We start from the raw sequence: 19,170 nt of genomic DNA, 5'->3' as shown, positions 1-19,170 counted from the left end.
TCTGAAGGTACTGAAGCAAAACAATATGATTTTAAATAAAATATTTTAAAACCCCATTTCAAATAATATTATTGTAGTATAGGAATAGGCAAATAGAGGATAGAATCATGACAGTTCTGAAATAAACTTGCCTTTCTATTCAGTGGGGAGGTATGCTTTACTTAATAAATGGTACTGACATTAGCATTCCATTTAGAAGAAAATAAAAGTGAGTATTACCCTCTACAAAAAGTTACGCATGGGTTAAAGAAACAATAAAGCATTAAAAGTTAGGAGAATAGTATATATAACTTTAGGCTAAAAAGAGCCTTCCTAAAGAAAGGCAGTAAACAGAAATCAAAAAGAAACGTGCATACTCAACTATATTAAATTAGTTTTACCAATATTTAAAAAGCAATATAATTAAATGCATTTAATTAAATACTGAATTAACTCTTGTAATAATCATTACAAATCAAGTAAAGCAAAGGACAGGAAAATATCTGACATACGTCTGAGTGATAATGGGCTCATATTCTTAAGACATTAAGTGCAGTGACTAAGGAAGGCACGGAACTCACTGGAAACAAATCAGAACTGGTCACATTTTTGAAATGATTTGAGAAGTAAGGGGCCTATAACTGTTCAAGTTGGACAAACCTAACCTCAGGCCTCTATTTTTTTTATTTTTTTAAATTTTTTTTTGGTACCGGGGATCAAACTCTGGTCCTTGAGCTTGCAAGGCAGGCAGTGGAACCACTGAATTAAATCCCCAGCCCTCAGGTCTCTAATCTTGAGTAGCAGGAAGCAGGTTGAGAAAACATTATGGTCCTGTCATCTCGTTTGACCTGGTCCAGTTGATGTCTCTCTGACCTGGCACTAGGAGCCTGAGGTGTGTTTTCCTCTTTGCCCTGGGGAAAATCTGGCCTGTGGTTGCCTGCAGGGGATGGGGAAAGGAACATTGCTAGAACCTCTGCCATGGGTCCTGGCCTCACGTGAGCCACTTACAGCACAAGGCAAAAGAATAAAGACAGGAAACTAGACTTTAGAGTAAAGCTGAGTCTTGGGGCAAGATCAGTGCTGCTGATAGCAGCAAAGACAAAGGCCCCTAAGTGCATCCAGTATTTATTGAATACAATCATGGGAAAGTATAGGGAGCCAGGTATGCTTTGAAGGCATCTAGTGAAATATTGCCAGACACCTGGCATGATGGCATCAGACAGAACTGTTAGGGAATAAGCACTGCTTATCTTCCTTGGATAGAACAAACTAGCACAGGGTACCATTAGCAAGCAACCTATTGGGTCAGTGAGAAGCCACAATTCAGGGGAAAGGATTTTAATTGGGGTCACGCGGACTTCAGCTGAAAGTAACTCAGCAGAGCCCTGCCACTTCTTCACAGACCAGGGCCTAAGTTTTCATGGCAGCCATTGGGGAAGGAGCTATACTCACCCAGTCCACCATGTGACATGCCCATTTGAGTCATATTGAGCTTTGGTCTGACTCCTGATATAAAACAATATAGCCAAATTATGGAAAGCAAAAAGCAGGTGCTACTCATAGCCTGTTTATACTGGGCAGGGATATCTGCAACAGTTGCCCCTGGCTCTTCAGATGGGAGGCACAAATTCACTATAGCCCCACAATAGGAAATGCATTCAAAGACTTCTTACTGACAGATCTTGGACAAAAAACACAATGAGTCCAGAGAGGACACAGTAAGTCCAGAGAGGAGAGGAGGGTAACAGAGGAGAGGATAAGGGAAGAGAGGAGTGGGAAGAGGATAGAGGAGAGGAGGGGAGAAGAGGAAAGAGCTAGTGCAAGTGAGATGGTAGCCACTCTGCTAGGTGGGAGAGATCCTTTTAAATCCGGGTATGTGGCAGCTGGCTTGATCAAGGCGGTTGGTTGGGTGGTGCTGCTGTTTGTAGCACCTAAGCAGCAACCCCATCACAGAAGGTCATTGTGGTAGGAAGGACTCAATGCAGACTTTAGGTTTGGCCTCAGAGGGTTAAGCATGGTTTACAGAAAGTTGTGTATGGAGGCTGTATGCATAGCTCAGGTTACAACAGAATGTATGTTGTGTCCCATTTACCATGATTAACTGTTCACTCCCTGGCCCGTCTCAATATTGCTTCCTTACACCATGTTGGCTAAGCCACACCCTCTTAAGTGGAAATCTGTCTAATATAGTCTTCTTTTCTACTGGGAGCACTTCTTCCTATTTGTGACTTTTTTTCCTCAGTGTTGGGGATTGAACTCAGGGCCTTGTGCATGCTGGGCAAATGCTTTACCAGTGAGCTGCATCCCACTCCCATTTATGACCTTATTAAAATTCATGATCACTAACTTTAGAGGTCTCTTAATAGGCCAAACAGGTATTCTATTTCCATGATCCACCCCCCTTTCACTCTCTTAGGTGACTGTTTCCTAACTTCTTTCTCTTCAAAGCACTAACCTCTGCTCCTCTATCCTGTCTTGGCTTCCTCACTTTCATATCATCAGAGTTGAAAGTAGTGAGACACAGACATGGGTTCCAAGTTTTCCTTGTGAGCTGTAGTTCATGCTGGCAAGTTTTGGTCTACCCTGTTCTCCCCCATTTTGCTTCCGTGTCTCCTTTCTGCTGACCTAAAGTGATTTCAGATTCAACACTGGATACAAAGGCAACAGTCTTCTATAGAATTTTTAACCAGTTCTCACAATTGTGTAAGGTTTTATAGTAAACCCTTTATTCTACATCAAACCCTGATTTATATAGAAAAGTTCAGAGGGAAAAAATGCAATCAGAAGAGACCATCCATGATCTACCACATCTGCTTGTTTCTGTCTCTTCTCCTCTCTTTCCCTCATCTTCATCAGCTTTTTTTTTTTTTTTTTTTTGGTATCGGGGATCAAACTCAGGTCCTCTGGCTAACACCCCATCAAAAGTTCTGTAAGAGTTGCCTATTCTCACCTCGTTTCCTCTTCCTCCTTCTCCTTCTCCTTCTTCTTGGGTTGAACTCATAGATGCCCAGGGGTGCTCTACTGCTGAGCTACATCATCAACATTTTTCACTCTTAGACAGGGTCTTGCCAAGTTGCCTAGGCTGGCCTCAAACTTGTGATCCTCCTGCCTCAGCCCCGAGTAGCTGGGATTACAGGTGTATGCTACCATTCCTGACTTGCTGAGCTTTCTTAAATCTATAAGGCTTTTGCCCCACTATTCTTTCAAACACTGCTTTTATCAAAATCATCAAGGATCTCCACTTTGATGAATTTAATGGTTATTTTCTCTTCTCTCATTTGATCTTCAGTAGCTGCTGACACAATCGATCTCTGTTGGAAACATCTTCATTTGGCTTTCATGTCATCACATTCTCCTACCTCAACAGTTGCTCCTTCTCAATCTCCCTTCCTTTTCCCTCCATTTCTCTCTAATATTGTCCCAGAGCTAGTCTTTGAATTTTCTTCATTTTAAGATCCATATTTACAACCTTGGTAATCTTATATAGTTTCATGGCTTTCAATACAACCTGTGCCTAAAGTCTCTCAAATTTATTTTTCCCACATTTTTATATCCTACTGAACTTGAATCTTAATACAAATACCTACTCAGTATCTTCACTTGGAAGTCCAGTAGGTATTTCAAATTTAGCTTCCCTAAAATCAGCTCCTAATCTTCTCTCCAAATTATGCTCATAGTCTTCCCATGTCTATAAATGGAAATATCATTCTTCTAGCTTCTCAGGTAAAAAACCTTGATGTTATTCCCCAGTCCTCCTTTTCTTCTGTCATACATCTAAACTGTCATCTGTACCTTCACAATACAGTACTTTCACGCATATGACAGGTAACAACCTTTGCTCTTATCCTAACTCTGTTAGTTTGCTTGTGGACCTAGAGGCCAAACTCTACAACCAGCCAGCCTGCCTAGCTTCCATGCTTACAACCCCTTCTGCTCAAGGAAAAGAACAAAAGAGAGAGAAAGGGAGAAAATAAAGAGAGAAAGAGTAGAGAACTGAGAGGAAAGGAGGGGGATTTAAGAAAGGGGAGACTGCAAAACTTCTCAGCCAAGTTGGAACTGGAAAATTATTGTCAGGTGGTGGAAAGAGTTAGAAAAGTCCTTCCGAAACTGAAACTCTGTTTCAGTTAGAAAATTGAAATGCCAGCTGTGGTACGCTGAGTGTGGTGCAAGGACCTTATGAGGTGCATTGTGTGCATTTTGTGGATTTTTACCCAACTCATTTCAGTTAGAAACAATCTTTGAATTCCCCTAGTGTTTCTTGTGAACAAAATCATACACCAGAAAATGTGAAATTCATGTATCATCAAATTGTTCCCTAATATACCTATCATTTTGGAATATAGTTGAATTTTCAAAGGTGTCTTTAAAAAAATATAACAAAAAATGACATTGTGCAATAGTTTTGGATATTTTTTTCTTTTTTTCACTCTATGTTATGGGCATCTTCTCTTGTTAAAATACACAGATTTACTTTCTTCATAATGCTTTCACAGTATTCTATAGTCTAAGTTTCTTATCTGTTCCCCCACATAATACCATTTTGGTCTACAATTTTTCCCTACCACAAATTATAGTAATAACATTCCATTTTGTAGCTAGATATTTAAGACAATCCTAGACATGTAATATCTGAGTCAAAATCTAGGTGCATTTTCCATCTTAGTGGATGTTTTACAAACTGTGCTCCAAAAAAGTCGTACCAACAATATAAGAAAGTATTCTTTTCTCCAATATGCTATTCCTGAATAATTAGAAATTTCAAAAATTTTTCCATTATAAGTGAAAAAAGCCACTGTTTTAATTTGTAGTTGCCTAAAAAGTAATGAAGATGATTGTTGCTTCAAATATTTATTGGCTATTTTTGTTTCTTCTGAGAAATAACTACTTACATACTGTATTTCCCCCATTCTTCTATTAAGTTGTTTTTTTCTTTATCAGTTTGTAGGAATTCTTTGTATATTAGGAATGTAAACCTTTTTCCTATAATTTAGGAAAAATATTTAGGTTACAAATATTTCCTTAGTCATTTGTTTCTAAATTTTGTTTATGGAAAACAATGCCAAAAATTGGAAGTTCTCTAACTTCCATTTTGACTTAGTTTTTGGTGCTGGAATATTGACTGTGGTGATCTTCACTTCTTGATGCACTTGTAAGACTGATGGCTTACATTGTAAATAATTTTGCAATTATAAAAGGCTTGCAATGTTTAGGTGACTCTGGAAGACATTCTGAATCTGGTGATAATTATATTAATTGATAAATTAGAATATTTAACTTCTGAAGATTTATGCTATAGCACAGAATATATCATTGAAATTTAATATAGAAATATTGAGAACATGTGAAAATAATTGCATTTTCTTTAATGTATAAGAAAGTCCAATTCTGTTACTGGATTATCATGAAAAGCAGTGAATGTAGCATAAAATGCTGTTCTTTCTCTCTTTCAAAAAAATCTCAGCCGAGTTTGTCCATCAGCTCTTCCAGGGACCTTTTCATACATTAGACGTCGTTTTTTGAGTTGTGGTAGTCGTGAGTACATTACACCTGTTAAGAGAGAAAAAGGAAAAACATTTTATTGCATACATTACTAAATTAACTATTGTTTTCCAGCTATTCAAATGGATCCTGTCTCTTCGCCTCTTTACAGTTAAAAATTCCAAGCTGAGATAAATAATAATGATGAAAGATTTCATTTTTAATATACATACAGCCATACCTGGTGGCCAGTATTAAAAATTAGTATGCACATGCCTTATGCAAATAGTAAATCTCCCTGGATTTCAATTTCCTCTTTTGTAAAATTATATTTAGATATGATCTCTAAGATCTCTTAGAGTTCTAATACTTATAATTAAAACCACCTGAAATGGTTTGGGCAGTTCAGGTAGGGCTTTCTGATTCTTGTAATCTTTTTTTTTTTCTTTTTCTCTTTCTTTTTTTTCCAGTACCAGGGATTGAACTCAGGACCTTGTGCTTGCAAGGTAGGTGCAGCACCACTGAGCTAAATCCTGGGCCCTGATTCTTGAAGATTTCTTGTATGTCTTTAATTTAGAATAAAAGCCAGGGATTTAGCTCAGTGGTTCTGACGCCTGCCTTGCAAGCACAAGGTCCCGAGTTCGATCCCCGGTACCAAAAAAAAAAAAGATTTAGAAGAAAAGTTAGAGGCCCACCCACATTAATTTTAAACCTCAAACAATGACACATCTCCTGGTCTCTACCTTCTGAGTCTATCTGTGTGGTAACAGTGCACAGAATTCCATCAGTTTCTTTTTCTTTTCTTTATACTTTGTACTTTCTGTTCCCATTCTTCTTTTCCTGGTGCTGGGATTGAATCCAGAGCCTTGCACATGCTAGATAAGCATTCTACCACTGAACTACACCCTCAGCCCTCCCATTTCTATTCTCTTTTCACTTTGGCTAGTTTTATTAGCAGCCTCTAGTCTGTGGAGATCATATTTACTAAGGTCATAATTCCAAGAATGTGTTCAGAAATCAATCTATAAATTAATGTATGGAAAAGAGATCTTTAGCTCCAATTAAGGAATATATTTACACACATGAATAATCAGAGGAAATGTTAATGACAGGATACTGGTCCCTCATTGTGAAGCTATGGGACAGCCTGGGCTGGCATTAACAACCAGCTTTCAGGGTGGCATGGGTTGGAGGGTTAAAGGCCTGATTTGTAGTAATTGTCAATTTCTGTGGTATAAAGTCTTTCACTGTGACTAATTTCAAGCTACCAACTTGATAGGAAGTGTGTTGTTTTCTAGATATCAGTCTTCCACAGCCATTTCTAAAATTTCTAAAAATGTTTTAATTTCTTTTTCCATATTTTCAGGAAGCTTTCCCATGAAATGAATTTATCTTTTGTACTTACTTAGTAATTCCTATTCATAATATATCTATACATCATTCAAATGGGTATCCATAGATTATTACCCATATAGTCATTCGATTTATAAAGCACCCTCAAATCCCAAGTTAACTACTACAAAAGATCCCAAGTAAGTTCACAGATGAAAATATTCATGGAGAGATTGCTAGCAGAATTCACTACATCCTTGCTAAGGTAGACAAAGAGTCATCATGAATAAATTGAAAAAATAAATAAGTTGATCAGGATGCAGTTAAGCTAAAAATAACACCACTTCAAAAAAAAAAAACATTAAAAAATCCACTACTGACATAAGTAAAATAATAGTTTAATTAGGAAAAAAACATTAGAATATCATGTTAAACAATTATAAATAAATATTAGCATCTATATTTACAAAGCACTTATATGCATCTATGAAATCCATTACCTTGTATAATTAATATGCACTAATGATTACAGTTTTTTTGAAAAGATAATTAGATTTATCAAAAGGCAGCAATGATGATTTAATATCAGTGGGTCAATAGAGAAAGCATATTTGTTTTTTCCCCTATAGATAGTAAAAGGAGTTTAGATAAAATTCATCTTTCACCATCCATTCCTCACAAAAGTTCTTACAAAACTAGGGACAGAATGTTTCCCACTAAAATCAGGAGCAAAACAAGTTATGCCTATTAACTAGAGAAAGGTCCAAATTTGTGAGTCCTGGGACTCATACAGTTTGGGAGGCTGTCTTCTAATGAAACAAAGAATACAAGATTTTTCTGAATGCCTCTCAGGTCTTAGAAAAGGCCTATGTGGAGCAGAAGCTTTACAGCTTCATCTTCCTCCCCCGACCCCTAGACCACACTTGTGTGGTCATGAGAAATTCATATTTTGTTTTAGTTGCTTGCAATAAGAAATGACATAAAAAGGATATAATTCCTAGAGATGAGGAAATAAAATTTCCTTTTTAAAAGCTAATGTTTATATAGACAAGTGAAAAACCTCCATCAAAGTGTAGTTAATAGTAGTACCTATTTAATAGAAGTGTTAGAATTAAATTAACAAACCACAAAAAGGGTTTAGAATGGTGCCTAGCACACAATGAGCTCTTATTGTTAGCCAATTAAATATATATGCCCCCACAAAGAGGTTATCTAACTCATTGATTTGTCCATTTGATTTTTATTTAGTTTTCTGCTTTATTTACATTTGTTCTGCTTTTACTTTATTTATTAATTTATTTATTTTTGAAGCAGGGTCTCCCTTTGTAGTTCAGCCTGGCTGAACTCACTTTGTAGGCCAGGATGGCCTTGAACACGTGGTGATCCTCCTGCCTCAGCCCCCCAAGTGCTGGGATTACAGGCATGCACCATGCCTGGCTCAAGTCTGCTTTTATTTTTATTCTTTTCAGTACTGGGGATTGAACTCAGAACCTTGCACTTGCCAGGCAGGTGCAGTACTGTTGAGCTGCAATCCCAGCCTTAAGTCTGCTTTTATTTTTAACTTCTTGTTTCCCCTTGTACTGGGAATTGAACCTAGGCCCTTTGCACTGTGCTATATCCCCAGTCCTTTTTATGTTTATTTCTTTAGTATTTTGAGACAGGTCTTCCTAAATTGCTAAACTTCTCAGGCTGAGATCTAATTTGCAATCCTCCTGCCTCAGCCTCCCAGATGCTAGGATCACAGGTGTGTGCCACCACACCCAGATATTTTTAACTTCTCCAACTGAATGCTTAGTTAATTTAAAATTATAAGAATTTGCTCGTGCTGCAGTGCCAAAGTCCCTCGTGGCATCCATCTGTCCTTAAGTCTGCCCGGTGCCACCTCTCTCTGCAATGCCCCTCAAGAAACAGGCTCAGGCTGGGGGCAGCAAAAAGGCAGAGCAGAAAAAGAAGGAGAAGGTTATTGAGGACAAAACCTTTGGTACTCATCAAATCAAATTTGGTCAACAAAATCCATGGCAGGTAGCACAAAGTGAAGCTGAAAAGAAGTTGAAGAAAGATGACAAGAAGAAAGAATTGCAGGAGCTAAATGAGCTGTTCAAACCTGTAGTTGCTGCTCAAAAAATAAGTAAAGGTGCAGATTCCAAGTCTGTGGTGTGTGCCTTCTTCAAGCAAGGACAGTGTACTAAAGGAGATATGTCCAAGTTCTCTCATGACCTGACTTTGGAGAGGAAATGTGAAAAACGAAGTGTTTACATTGATGCAAGAGATGAAGAACTTGAAAAGGATACAATGGATAACTGGGACGAGAAAAAGCTCGAAGAAGTAGTGAGCAAGAAGCATGGTGAGGTGGAAAAGAAAAAAACCAAAAACTCAAATAGTCTGCAAGCATTTTCTTGTGAAAATAACAAATATGGCTGGTTCTGGTTGTGCCCTGGAGGGGGTGATAATTGTATGTATGGTCATGCACTTCCTCTTGGATTTGTGTTGAAAAAAGATAAAAAGAAAGAAGAGAAAGAAGATGAAATTTTTTAGAAGATCTCATTGAAAGAGAGCATTCTGCCCTAGGACCAAATGTTAGCAAAATCACTCTAGAATCTTTTTTTGCATGGAAGAAAAGGAAAAGACAAGAAAAGATTGATAAACTTGAGCAAGATATGGAAAGAAGGAAAGCTGACTTCAGAGCAGGGAAGGCACTCGTGATCAGTGGCCACGAGGTGTTTGAATTCCGACCGGAACTGGTCAGTGACGATGATGAGGAAGCAGGCGACACGCGCTACACTCAGGGCACGGGTGGTGACGAGGTTGATGATTCAGTGAGCATAAACGACATAGACTTGAACCTGTACATCCCAAGAGATGTAGATGAGACAGGCATTACTGTAGCCAATCTGGAAAGGTTCAGCATATACACTTCAAAAAGGGACAAAAACAAACTAAGTGAAGCTTCTGGAGGTCGGGCTGAAAACAGTGACGGAAGTGACGTGGAGGAGGACAACAAACTGGATGGACAGGAAAATGGAGCCATCGGAGCTGTTCCTGTTGATGAAAATCTTTTCACCGGGGAAAATCTGGATGAGTTAGAAGAATTAAACACATTTGATTTCGAAGAATAACACCAAGCAAGTCAAGAAAAAGACTGTCAGCTCAGCATTAGTTGAAATTGACTACATTCATTTTGTTCACCTAGAATCAACAGGATGTTCGTTTCCCATGCTGATTCTGGAGGGGTTACTCTCTTCCAAAAAAGGAATACTCTCCCTACATCTTCTCTTCTGACTTTGGCTACATCTCATAGTAAGTTCATAGTAGTTCATGATAAATTGAAATATAAAAGTCATTGCAGAAAATGATTGTTGTAACTGTCCACTCAAGTAGGAAGTGTAACTGCTTTTCTGGCCTTTCGTTATCATTGGGCATGTGTTAGTATCAACAACATAAATTTACACTTAAAATACCCGTCATCTGATGCAGTTTTCAATGAGTGATTTCCTTTCTTTTGTGTTTATATGGTTTAAAGACTGCCTAGAATGTGAGCACTATACTTTATAAAGGAAACTTCTCATGCAGATTCAGTATCGTGTATCTTTGGACAATTCATGGACATCTGAAATGGACCATGAACCCACCAGGATCAGCTACGGTGCCCTGTGTTTCCTTATTCTTTTTTGCCAATAAAGGCATAAAGACCATCATACATTAAAACCTAAAAAATAAAATAAAATAATAAGAATTTGACATATATTCTTTGAATTTATTTTCTTAGACCAGGAAGTTTTGATTTTTCTCTTTGACCCAAAAGTTATTGCAAGACGTTTTTTTTGGTACCGGGGATCAAACTCAGGACCTTGCACTTGCAAGGCAGGCGGCAGAACCACTGAGCTAAATCCCCGGCCCTATTGCAGACTTTTAAGAATAGTAGTCAAAACAAATACTTATTAAAATTTGGAGATGTTCTATCTTTTAAAATGAAATTTGAAAGCTTTATCAACTATTAGATGGTGTTACCTGTTAATGATTCCTTGTCTCCTGAATTGGATGAGGATTCAGGGTGCCTTTTCTGTCCTAAAAATTTTCCACCTCTTTTGTAGAAATAAAAGCTGTCCAGTTCTTTTTGGTTTACATCACAGTCAGAAGCACAGAATAAATCCAAACTTGGAACAGATGGTAATTCTCCCCAGAAAGTCTCTTTAGTCTCATGATTTGAACTTTCACATGTGAAGCCTTCTAATTCATCTGATAGATACGTTTGCTGATTAGTGAATAAATTATCTTTCTGAGAGTACCATTTGTCATTGGTGGTCTTCTCTGCTCCATATTTTAAGTTGAATGAGTGATTCTGTTTTTCACATACATTTTCCTTAAAGTTCCAATGAAGAGGAGATTGAGGGCCCTCTAGTGAAAAGACCGGAGTAGATAACTGTTTATTTGTAGTTCCTTTTCCCATACATGTTTTCTTTTTCTGGTAATTTATAAAATTAGGGGCAATTCTTCTCTGAGTGTCAACTGGTGATACTATGGTTTCACAATTTATTTGTTTTAGGCCCAAAGAAAAGACATCTGTCTCTGAATCACTTTGCTTTGGAAAAGAGTTACAAGCTGCTTTCTTTGATTCTGTATTAATTAGAAAAGGATTGTTCTGCCCTATGTTAGGGCTACAACAGAAGTCTTTCCAATAGTTGGTCTGATTATAAGAAGTCACAGATGGTAAAAAGCTCTGCATTTTTTTTAGTTCCACAAAAGAAGAGTTATAATTTGAAGTGTTAATTGCATCTTCTTGTGCTGTCTCTTCTAAGTCTGAATATGAGTAGTAGTCATTATGTCCTTGAATGACAGAGTCTGAAGCACCAGAAGCTGAACTCTGAGAACTAAAGGTACTAGTCTGATTCCTTTCTTCCTGAAGTGATAAAATTTGAGGTGCTTTTGTTATGGAGGAAGAACTAATCTTGAATAAGGAAGTGATGCTACAAAAATGCTGAAAAATTTAAAAATTAATCAATACAATATAATATGAGCAACAGCCTAGTAAATATAAAAAATGATGTTTATCTGGATGGAAAGATGGCATAATTTAAATAGTCTGTATAGACTACACTGATCCATATTAAGAACATAAAATCATTAGGCTCCATTAAAGAAAAACTTAATTGTAATTTGTATCTATTTTAGAATTAGAATTAAAAATTTAATTAGAATTAGAATTTTAAACTTAGAATTTTTAAACTTCATTTTTTAGAGCAATTTTAAGTTCACAGCAAATACAGCAGAGTTTTTAGTTACATGTGAATTGTATTTCCTTGATAAGTATTTAAAAATATTACCCAAGAAGCCTAAGGTTCTTTACTGCTATAATGAAGGATATCAGGTGTTTTGGAAAAGCTAATTTATATAAATGTGAATAGGGTATGTAGTTGAATATTATAGATGTAATACTATTTCAAAATGATTTAAAGTATGATAAACTGTACTGAATTATCTATATAAAATTTTTAAAATGTATGATTGACAGGTAATAATTCTACATGAAATTTGTGTCTTTAAAAGTCCAAAACAAAGTCAGATACCTTTATTTTATCTTATTTTATTTTTAAATTTTGAAACGCTTGTGTTAAAAATATATACTCAAATGGGAAGGAAATAGACTTATTAAGAATATTAAACTAAATAACTAACCTTTAATACTTTTTCTGGAACTTCAGGCAAGAGTTCCTGAAGTTGACAGGAAGTTGCTAAGAATAGCTGATTCAATGAAGGCTCTTTATTTAACATGAGCTGGGCCACCAATGGGTTAATACATGGAAAATCAAGTAAGTATATTTCTTCCTAGGAACAAATTTAAGAAATAATCAAACAGTGGTTTTTGAAAGTGACCCATTTTTTTTCTACTCACTCCAGCACATTAAAATGCTTGTCATTAAACCTAACACTCATTTTGGAACACTTGGAAAAAATGTGCTATTAGAAAGGAAATTCAAGTATAAGCATTCATATTTGCTTTATAATATCTAATTTATATTCTTAGAAAAATATACCTTCGATGGTGAAACTTCAACCCAGGATTTATCCAACCATTCATGAGGATCTCTCTTTGAGGTCATTAAATTGTGGTCAGCAATTTGTCGAATTAGCAATGCAGTCTCTTCTACACCTGGGGCAATCATAAGCTAAAAAAATGTTTTCACATGTTAGGTTATAGAAAATATTAGGAAGCAAAATGCAACATTCAAAATAGTTTGTAATTTAAAAAGAAAATTTTTAAATAGTGGATTTTTATCAGTAGCATTATTTTGGATATATTTTAGTAATGTACCTATGTGAAATCTAAGATATTTTAATTTTGAGGATAACAAATTTCTTTCTTTTTTAAACATGATAATAATTTCTAAAGCATATTTATTGTTTACCATGTGCTAGGAAGAGGCTAATTAAGTGGTGAAACCTCACTTGAATGAATAAATGAGACAAATTTGCACCTGCCATTTATTACCCAAACAACTTTTCTAGCAATTTTATTTCTGTTTAGTATGCATCCTGGGGCCAAAATTATCTGGAATTTGGTTTCAAGTAGATCATCTGCTGGTATTCCTAACAGACTGTGCTGTGACGTAAGTCTATTTAGAAGATGTGTGTTACATATTTTTGCTTTGTGCAAAGCACTGTGCTAGCTGCCAGTTTTTACAAATAAAAAGGACCTCATTCTTACCTTTCATGTTCCCATACCTTCAGAAGCTTATAATCTAAGGACTGAAACTTTTGCAGCTGTGTTTCAGAAATGTAACTGGTGTGAATAGGTGATGGACTGGGAAAACTGTACAAAAAGGGGGGTTACTTAGGGAGGTAAAAGTCTAAGTGGGAGGTGAGGAAGGCCTGCACTTAGGGACATGATAAGAGAAGGAAAGATATATTCTAGAAACATGGCAACTACTGATTAGACTGGAATAGTGATGCCACAAACTAAGCTTGGGGAAGGAGAACATGTGTTTTGAATATGTAGAGTTTGAAGTGTTTGTTGGATATTCATGATTCATGTGGCAATTTCCAATAAACTGCAGACTTTAAAAAAAATCAGAAAAAATTTAAGAATTGTACTCAAAATTCGTGGTACTTAAATGGCTAAGGAACAGACCAATTTTGACCTGCTGCAAATCTGGCAAAGTCTGGGTTAACAAAAGTGTGTTTGACAAAAGATGAAGTTTCTTTTCCTGTATTTTCCCCAAAACTCTTTCAGAATCTACTCTTCAAATGAGATTTAAAGTCACACAAGTGGTTCCACCGCTCCCAGCCCAGACGAAGGGGCTTCCAGGCTGCCGTTCCACTGCTCCCAGCCCAGAGGAAGGCCCTTCCCAGCCACTGCTGCACTGCTCCCAGCCTAGAGGAAGGGGCTTCCAGGCCACTGCTGCACTGCTCCCAGCCTAGAGGAAGGGGCTTCTGGGCCACCATTCCACTGCTCCCAGCCCAGAGGTAGGGGCTTCTGGGCCGCTGTTTCACTGCTCACAGCCCAGAGGAAGGCACTTCTGGGCTGCCATTACATTGCTCACAGCCCAGAGGAAGGGGCTGCCGGGCCACTGTTGCACTGCTCCCAGCCTAGAGGAAGGGGCTTCCGGGCCATTGTTACACTGCTCCCAACCCAGAGGAAGGCGCTTCCAGGCCATTGTTCCATCGCTCCCAGCCCAGAGGTAGGGGGTTCTGGGACACCATTACACTGCTCACAGCCCAGAGGAGGTGAGCCACATGGGCGCTAATAGCACCATCCCCCAGCAAAATGAGAAGACAAGTAAACAAGTCTCAAAACCAAACTTCCAGATCACCTTCAGCAACTCCAAAGGGAAATGAGATGGAACGCTCTGATACTCAACCACCCGGACTCCCTGAACTGGGAACAAAAGAAGATCTGGAAAGAATGAAACCAGAAATAATTTCTCAGATAACAGCAGAAATTGTGCTCATAGTGCAAGACATGATTAATAAATCTAGAGAGGAGCTGAGGAACATGATGGAATCCCAACATAGGAAACAAATTGAATCCATAAAACAGATGCAAACAGATTTCCAGGAGATCAAAACTCCATTGAAAGTCTACACAGCAGGATGAGCCAATGTGAGGACAGAATTTCAGAGATAGAAGATAAGACTGCAATTAGTGACCAGGAAAAGAAAAATTGCTTCAGAATTGTAAGGGACCATGAGAAGTTAATCCAGCAGCTGCTAGACGATGCAAAGAAGAATAACATAAGACTGACTGGAGTCAATGAAGAAACAGGAGAGAGTGCAGATGACATAAAAAACTCTTCACAGAAGTGATGGCAGAAAACTTCCAAAGGAGGGGAAAAGAACTTGACATACAGATAAGTGAGGCATATAGGATTCCATATAGCCTTGATCAAAAAAAAATCTACACATAGGCATATAATTGTTAAGATTCCAGAAACACAACAGAAGAACAAAATTCTACAAGCAGTGAGAGAAAAGAAATAAATCACATAGAAAGGAAAACCCATCAGAATCACAGCAGACTTCTCAACACAAACCATCAAGGCAAGAAGAGCTTGGAGTGACATATTCAAAGCCCTAAAGGAAAACAGCCTCCAACCCAGACTGATGTACCCTGCAAAACTATCTTTCAAAATTGATGGAGAAATAAGATACTTTGATGACAAAGACAGCTTAGGAACTTTATGAATACCAAAACTAGGACTCCAAAAAATTTTAGACAATATCCTAGGAAAAAACAACAAGGATCACAACCCCAGGAAGCAAAGCAGAATGAACCCATCAGGCATGACAAGAAATTAAATGTAAAGTGGGACAACCCAACAAAAAGAAAAAGTCATGTCAAAGATAAGTCAATATGTATCAGTTATAACCATCAATGTTAATGGTCTCAATTCGCCTATCAAAAGAAACAGACTGGCAGAATGGGTCAAGAAGCAAAATCCAGCAATATGCTGCATACAAGAAACACAATTCAAAATGAAACTCATAGACTGAAAGCTAAAGGGTGGAAAACAATACTCCATGCAACAGGAACCCGAAAAAAACCCAAAACAGTAGCTATCCTCTTTGCAGATCAAGTGGATTTCAAACCAACACTGATTAAGAAAGACGAAGAAGGACACTACATCCTTGTAAAGGGAAAAATCCAACAGGAAAAGATGACAATCATAAATATCTTTGCACCAAACACTAGTACACCCAACTATATAAAAGAAATACTAACAGACATGAAAAGTCATATATGCACAAATACAATTGTAGTAGGGGACCTCAATACCCCACGGTCACAAATAGATAGGTCAACTAGACAAAAAATCAGTAATGAAGTACTACAACTCAGTCAAACTCCTGACCAAATAAACTTAACAGATGTTTACAGAGTGCTCCACCCCACAAAATCAGAATACACATTCTTTTCAGCTGTACACGGGTCGTTCTCCAAAATAGACCACATACTCGCTCATAGAACATGTTTAAGTAAATGCAAAGGAATTGAAGTTATCCCCTGTACATTATCAGACCATAGCACAATGAAATTGGGGATCCATAGCAAAAGAAACCGCAAAAATTTCATAAACACATCAAAATTGAACAATACACTTCTGAATAACCAGTCAGTCATAGAGGAAATTAAAAAAGAAATCAGAGAGTTCCTTCAATTAAATGACAATGACAAAACAACAGCGGATTCTATGGGACACAATGAAAGCAGTCTTACGAGGGAAATTCATAGGAGTGAATGCACATATTAGGAAAACAGAATGAGCCCAACTAAACAACCTGATGCTGAACATCAAGCTTCTAGAAAAAGAAGAGCAAGACAAACCCAAAGCTCATACAAAGGAGGAAATTATAAAGATCAGAGGAGAAATCAATGCAATGGAGACTAAGAGAACGATACAAAAAAATCAATGAAGCCAAGAGTTGGTTCTTCGAAAGAATCAACAAAATTGACAAACCTTTAGCCAACCTTATCAGAAAAAGGAAAGAAAAGGCCCAAATCCATGCAATCAGGAATGAAAACGGTGAAATTACAACAGACCCAGCAGAAATCCAGAGGATCATCAATACCTACTTCCAGAACCTGTAGGCCAATAACATGGAAAACACAGAAAATGGACAGATTCCTAAATACATATGAATTACCAAAGTTGAACGAAGAAGATCTAAAAATTCTAAACAACCCAATATCAACCAATGAAATTGAAAACGTAATTAAAAACTTACCAACTAAGAAAAGCCCAGGTCCTGACAGCTTCACTGCTGAATTCTACAAGACATTTAGAGAGGAACTACTGCCACTACTGTTTAAATTCTTCAATGAAATTGAAAAGGAAGCAATATTCCCAAATTCACTCCTGGAAGCAAGCATCACTTTGATCCCCAAATCAGAAAAAGACCCAACCGAAAAAGAGAACTATAGACCAATCTCACTAATGAACACAGATGCAAAAATCCTTAATAAGATACTGGCAAATAGAATGCAGAAGATCATCAAGAAGATCATACACCCTGACCAAGTGGGATTCATCCCCGGGATGCAGGGATGGTTCACTATATGCAAATCAATCAATGTAATACACTATATCATCGCTTCTCGGCCTTTTGGCTAAGATCAAGTGTAATACATTATATCAATAGAGCCAAGGACAAAAACCATATGATTATCTCCATAGATGCAGAAAAAGCATTTGTCAAAATCCAACATGGATTTATGATAAAAACCCTACAAAAAATTGGAATAGATAGTCTCTACCTCAAACTGACAAAAGCCATCTATGAAAAACCAATAGCCAGTATCATAATAAATGGACACAAACTGAAATCCTTCACACTAAAATCAGGAACAAGACAAGGATGTCCACTATTACCACTCCTGTTCAATATAGTTTTGGAAACATTAGCCACGGCAATTAAACAAGAGAAAGAAATCAAAGGAATAAAGATAGGAAATGAAGAAGTCAAATTGTCATTATTTGCAGATGACATGATCCTCTATATCAAAGACCCCAAGAACTCCACCAAAAGTCTTCTAGACTTAATAACCAAATTCAGTCAAGTACCTGGTTACAAGGTCAACACACAAAAATCAATAGCTTTCCTCTACATGAACAACAGACTCACTGAGAGAGAAATAGAGCAAACAATTCCTTTCACAATAGCATCCAAAAAAACTGAAATATCTAGGAATCAACCTAACAAAAGAAATCAAAGACCTCCTCTCTGAAACCTATAGCACTCTGAAAAGAGAGATTGAAGATGATATCAGAAAATGTAAAGACATCCCCTGCTCCTAGGTAGGAAGGATCAATATAATGAAAATGGCCGTACTTCCAAAACTGCTATATAGATTCAATGCAATCCCAATTGAGATTCCAGCATACCTCACGGACCTTGAGGAAACAATCCAAAAATTCATTTGGAACAAGAAGAGACCCAGAATAGCAAAAGCAATTCTAGGTAACAGAGACATGGCAGGGGGTATGACAATCCCCAACTTGCAACTGTACTACAAAGCTACTGTGATAAAAACAGCATGGTACTGGCAAAGAAACAGACTGGAGGACCAGTGGAACAGATTAGAAGATGCAGAAATAACTCCAGACACACTCAGCCATCTCATCTTTGATAAAGGAGCCAAACACCCTCACTGGAGGAAAGATAGCCTCTTTAATAAATGGTGCTGGAAAAATTGGGTTTCAATTTGCCAAAGATTGAAACTAGACCTATACCTCTCGCCATGCTCTAAACTCAAATCGAAATGGATTAAAGATCTAAATATTAAAATAGAAACTCTGAACCGGCTGGAACAGAGGTTAGGTAGAACTCTTGAAGACATTGGTGTAGGAAAAGGTTTTATGAACAAAACTTCAGTTGCCCATGAACTAGCACAAACAACGAGTTGGATCTCTTCTAATTAAAAAGCTTCTGCACAGCAAGAGAAAACACCAGCAGTGTGAAGAGACAACCCACAATGTGGGAAAAAATTTTCACTTGCTGTTCCTCAGACAAACACCTACTATCTCAAATCTATAAAGAACTTAAAAAAATCAGACCTCCCAAATTTAAAGACTCAATACAAAAATGGGCATCTGAAATGAACATACATTTCTCAGACAAAGAAGTAGAAATAGCAAATAAATATATGAAAAAATGTTCAACATCACTGGTCATTCAAGAGATGCAAATGAAAACAATGCTGAGATTCTACTTCACTCCAGAAAGAATGGCTGCTATCATGAAATCAACCAATAACACATGCTGGGGGGCCTTGTGGGGAAAGAGGAACCCTGCTGCACTGCTAGTGGAAGTGTAGCCTAGTGCAAGCACTGTGGAAATCAGTATGGAGATACCTCAAAGAACTAGGACTGGAAATCCCATTTGACC

The 19,170-nt window shown here is 37.4% G+C and overlaps 1 protein-coding gene and 2 pseudogenes across 1 annotated transcript in view; 2 read left to right on the top strand and 1 right to left on the bottom strand.

Moving 5' to 3' along the window:
• Positions 1–4,376: 4,376 nt before the first annotated feature.
• The window catches only part of Shoc1 (shortage in chiasmata 1), a 111,143-nt gene continuing 96,349 nt past the window's right edge, over positions 4,377–19,170 (bottom strand). The window contains exons 25-28 of the mRNA XM_021262254.2: positions 12,822–12,953; positions 12,463–12,612; positions 10,798–11,764; positions 4,377–5,526 (exon numbers count right to left, since the gene is read on the bottom strand). Coding sequence (XP_021117913.1) covers positions 5,426–5,526; positions 10,798–11,764; positions 12,463–12,612; positions 12,822–12,953 — 1,350 coding nt within the window. The 3' untranslated portion in view covers positions 4,377–5,425. The remainder of the gene's footprint in view (positions 5,527–10,797; positions 11,765–12,462; positions 12,613–12,821; positions 12,954–19,170) is intronic.
• LOC101716729 (zinc finger CCCH domain-containing protein 15 pseudogene) lies at positions 8,668–9,920 on the top strand (annotated as a pseudogene).
• On the top strand, positions 17,373–17,511 carry LOC147826129 (U2 spliceosomal RNA; annotated as a pseudogene).

This window comes from Heterocephalus glaber, unplaced genomic scaffold (genome assembly GCF_053883595.1).
Source record: "Heterocephalus glaber isolate CG9 unplaced genomic scaffold, H.glaber_assembly_v1.0 deba00001479, whole genome shotgun sequence".
Taxonomy (NCBI): domain Eukaryota; kingdom Metazoa; phylum Chordata; class Mammalia; order Rodentia; family Bathyergidae; genus Heterocephalus; species Heterocephalus glaber.
Note: the sequence above shows the minus strand (reverse complement) of the source record. Positions and strands in the feature narration are given on the sequence as shown.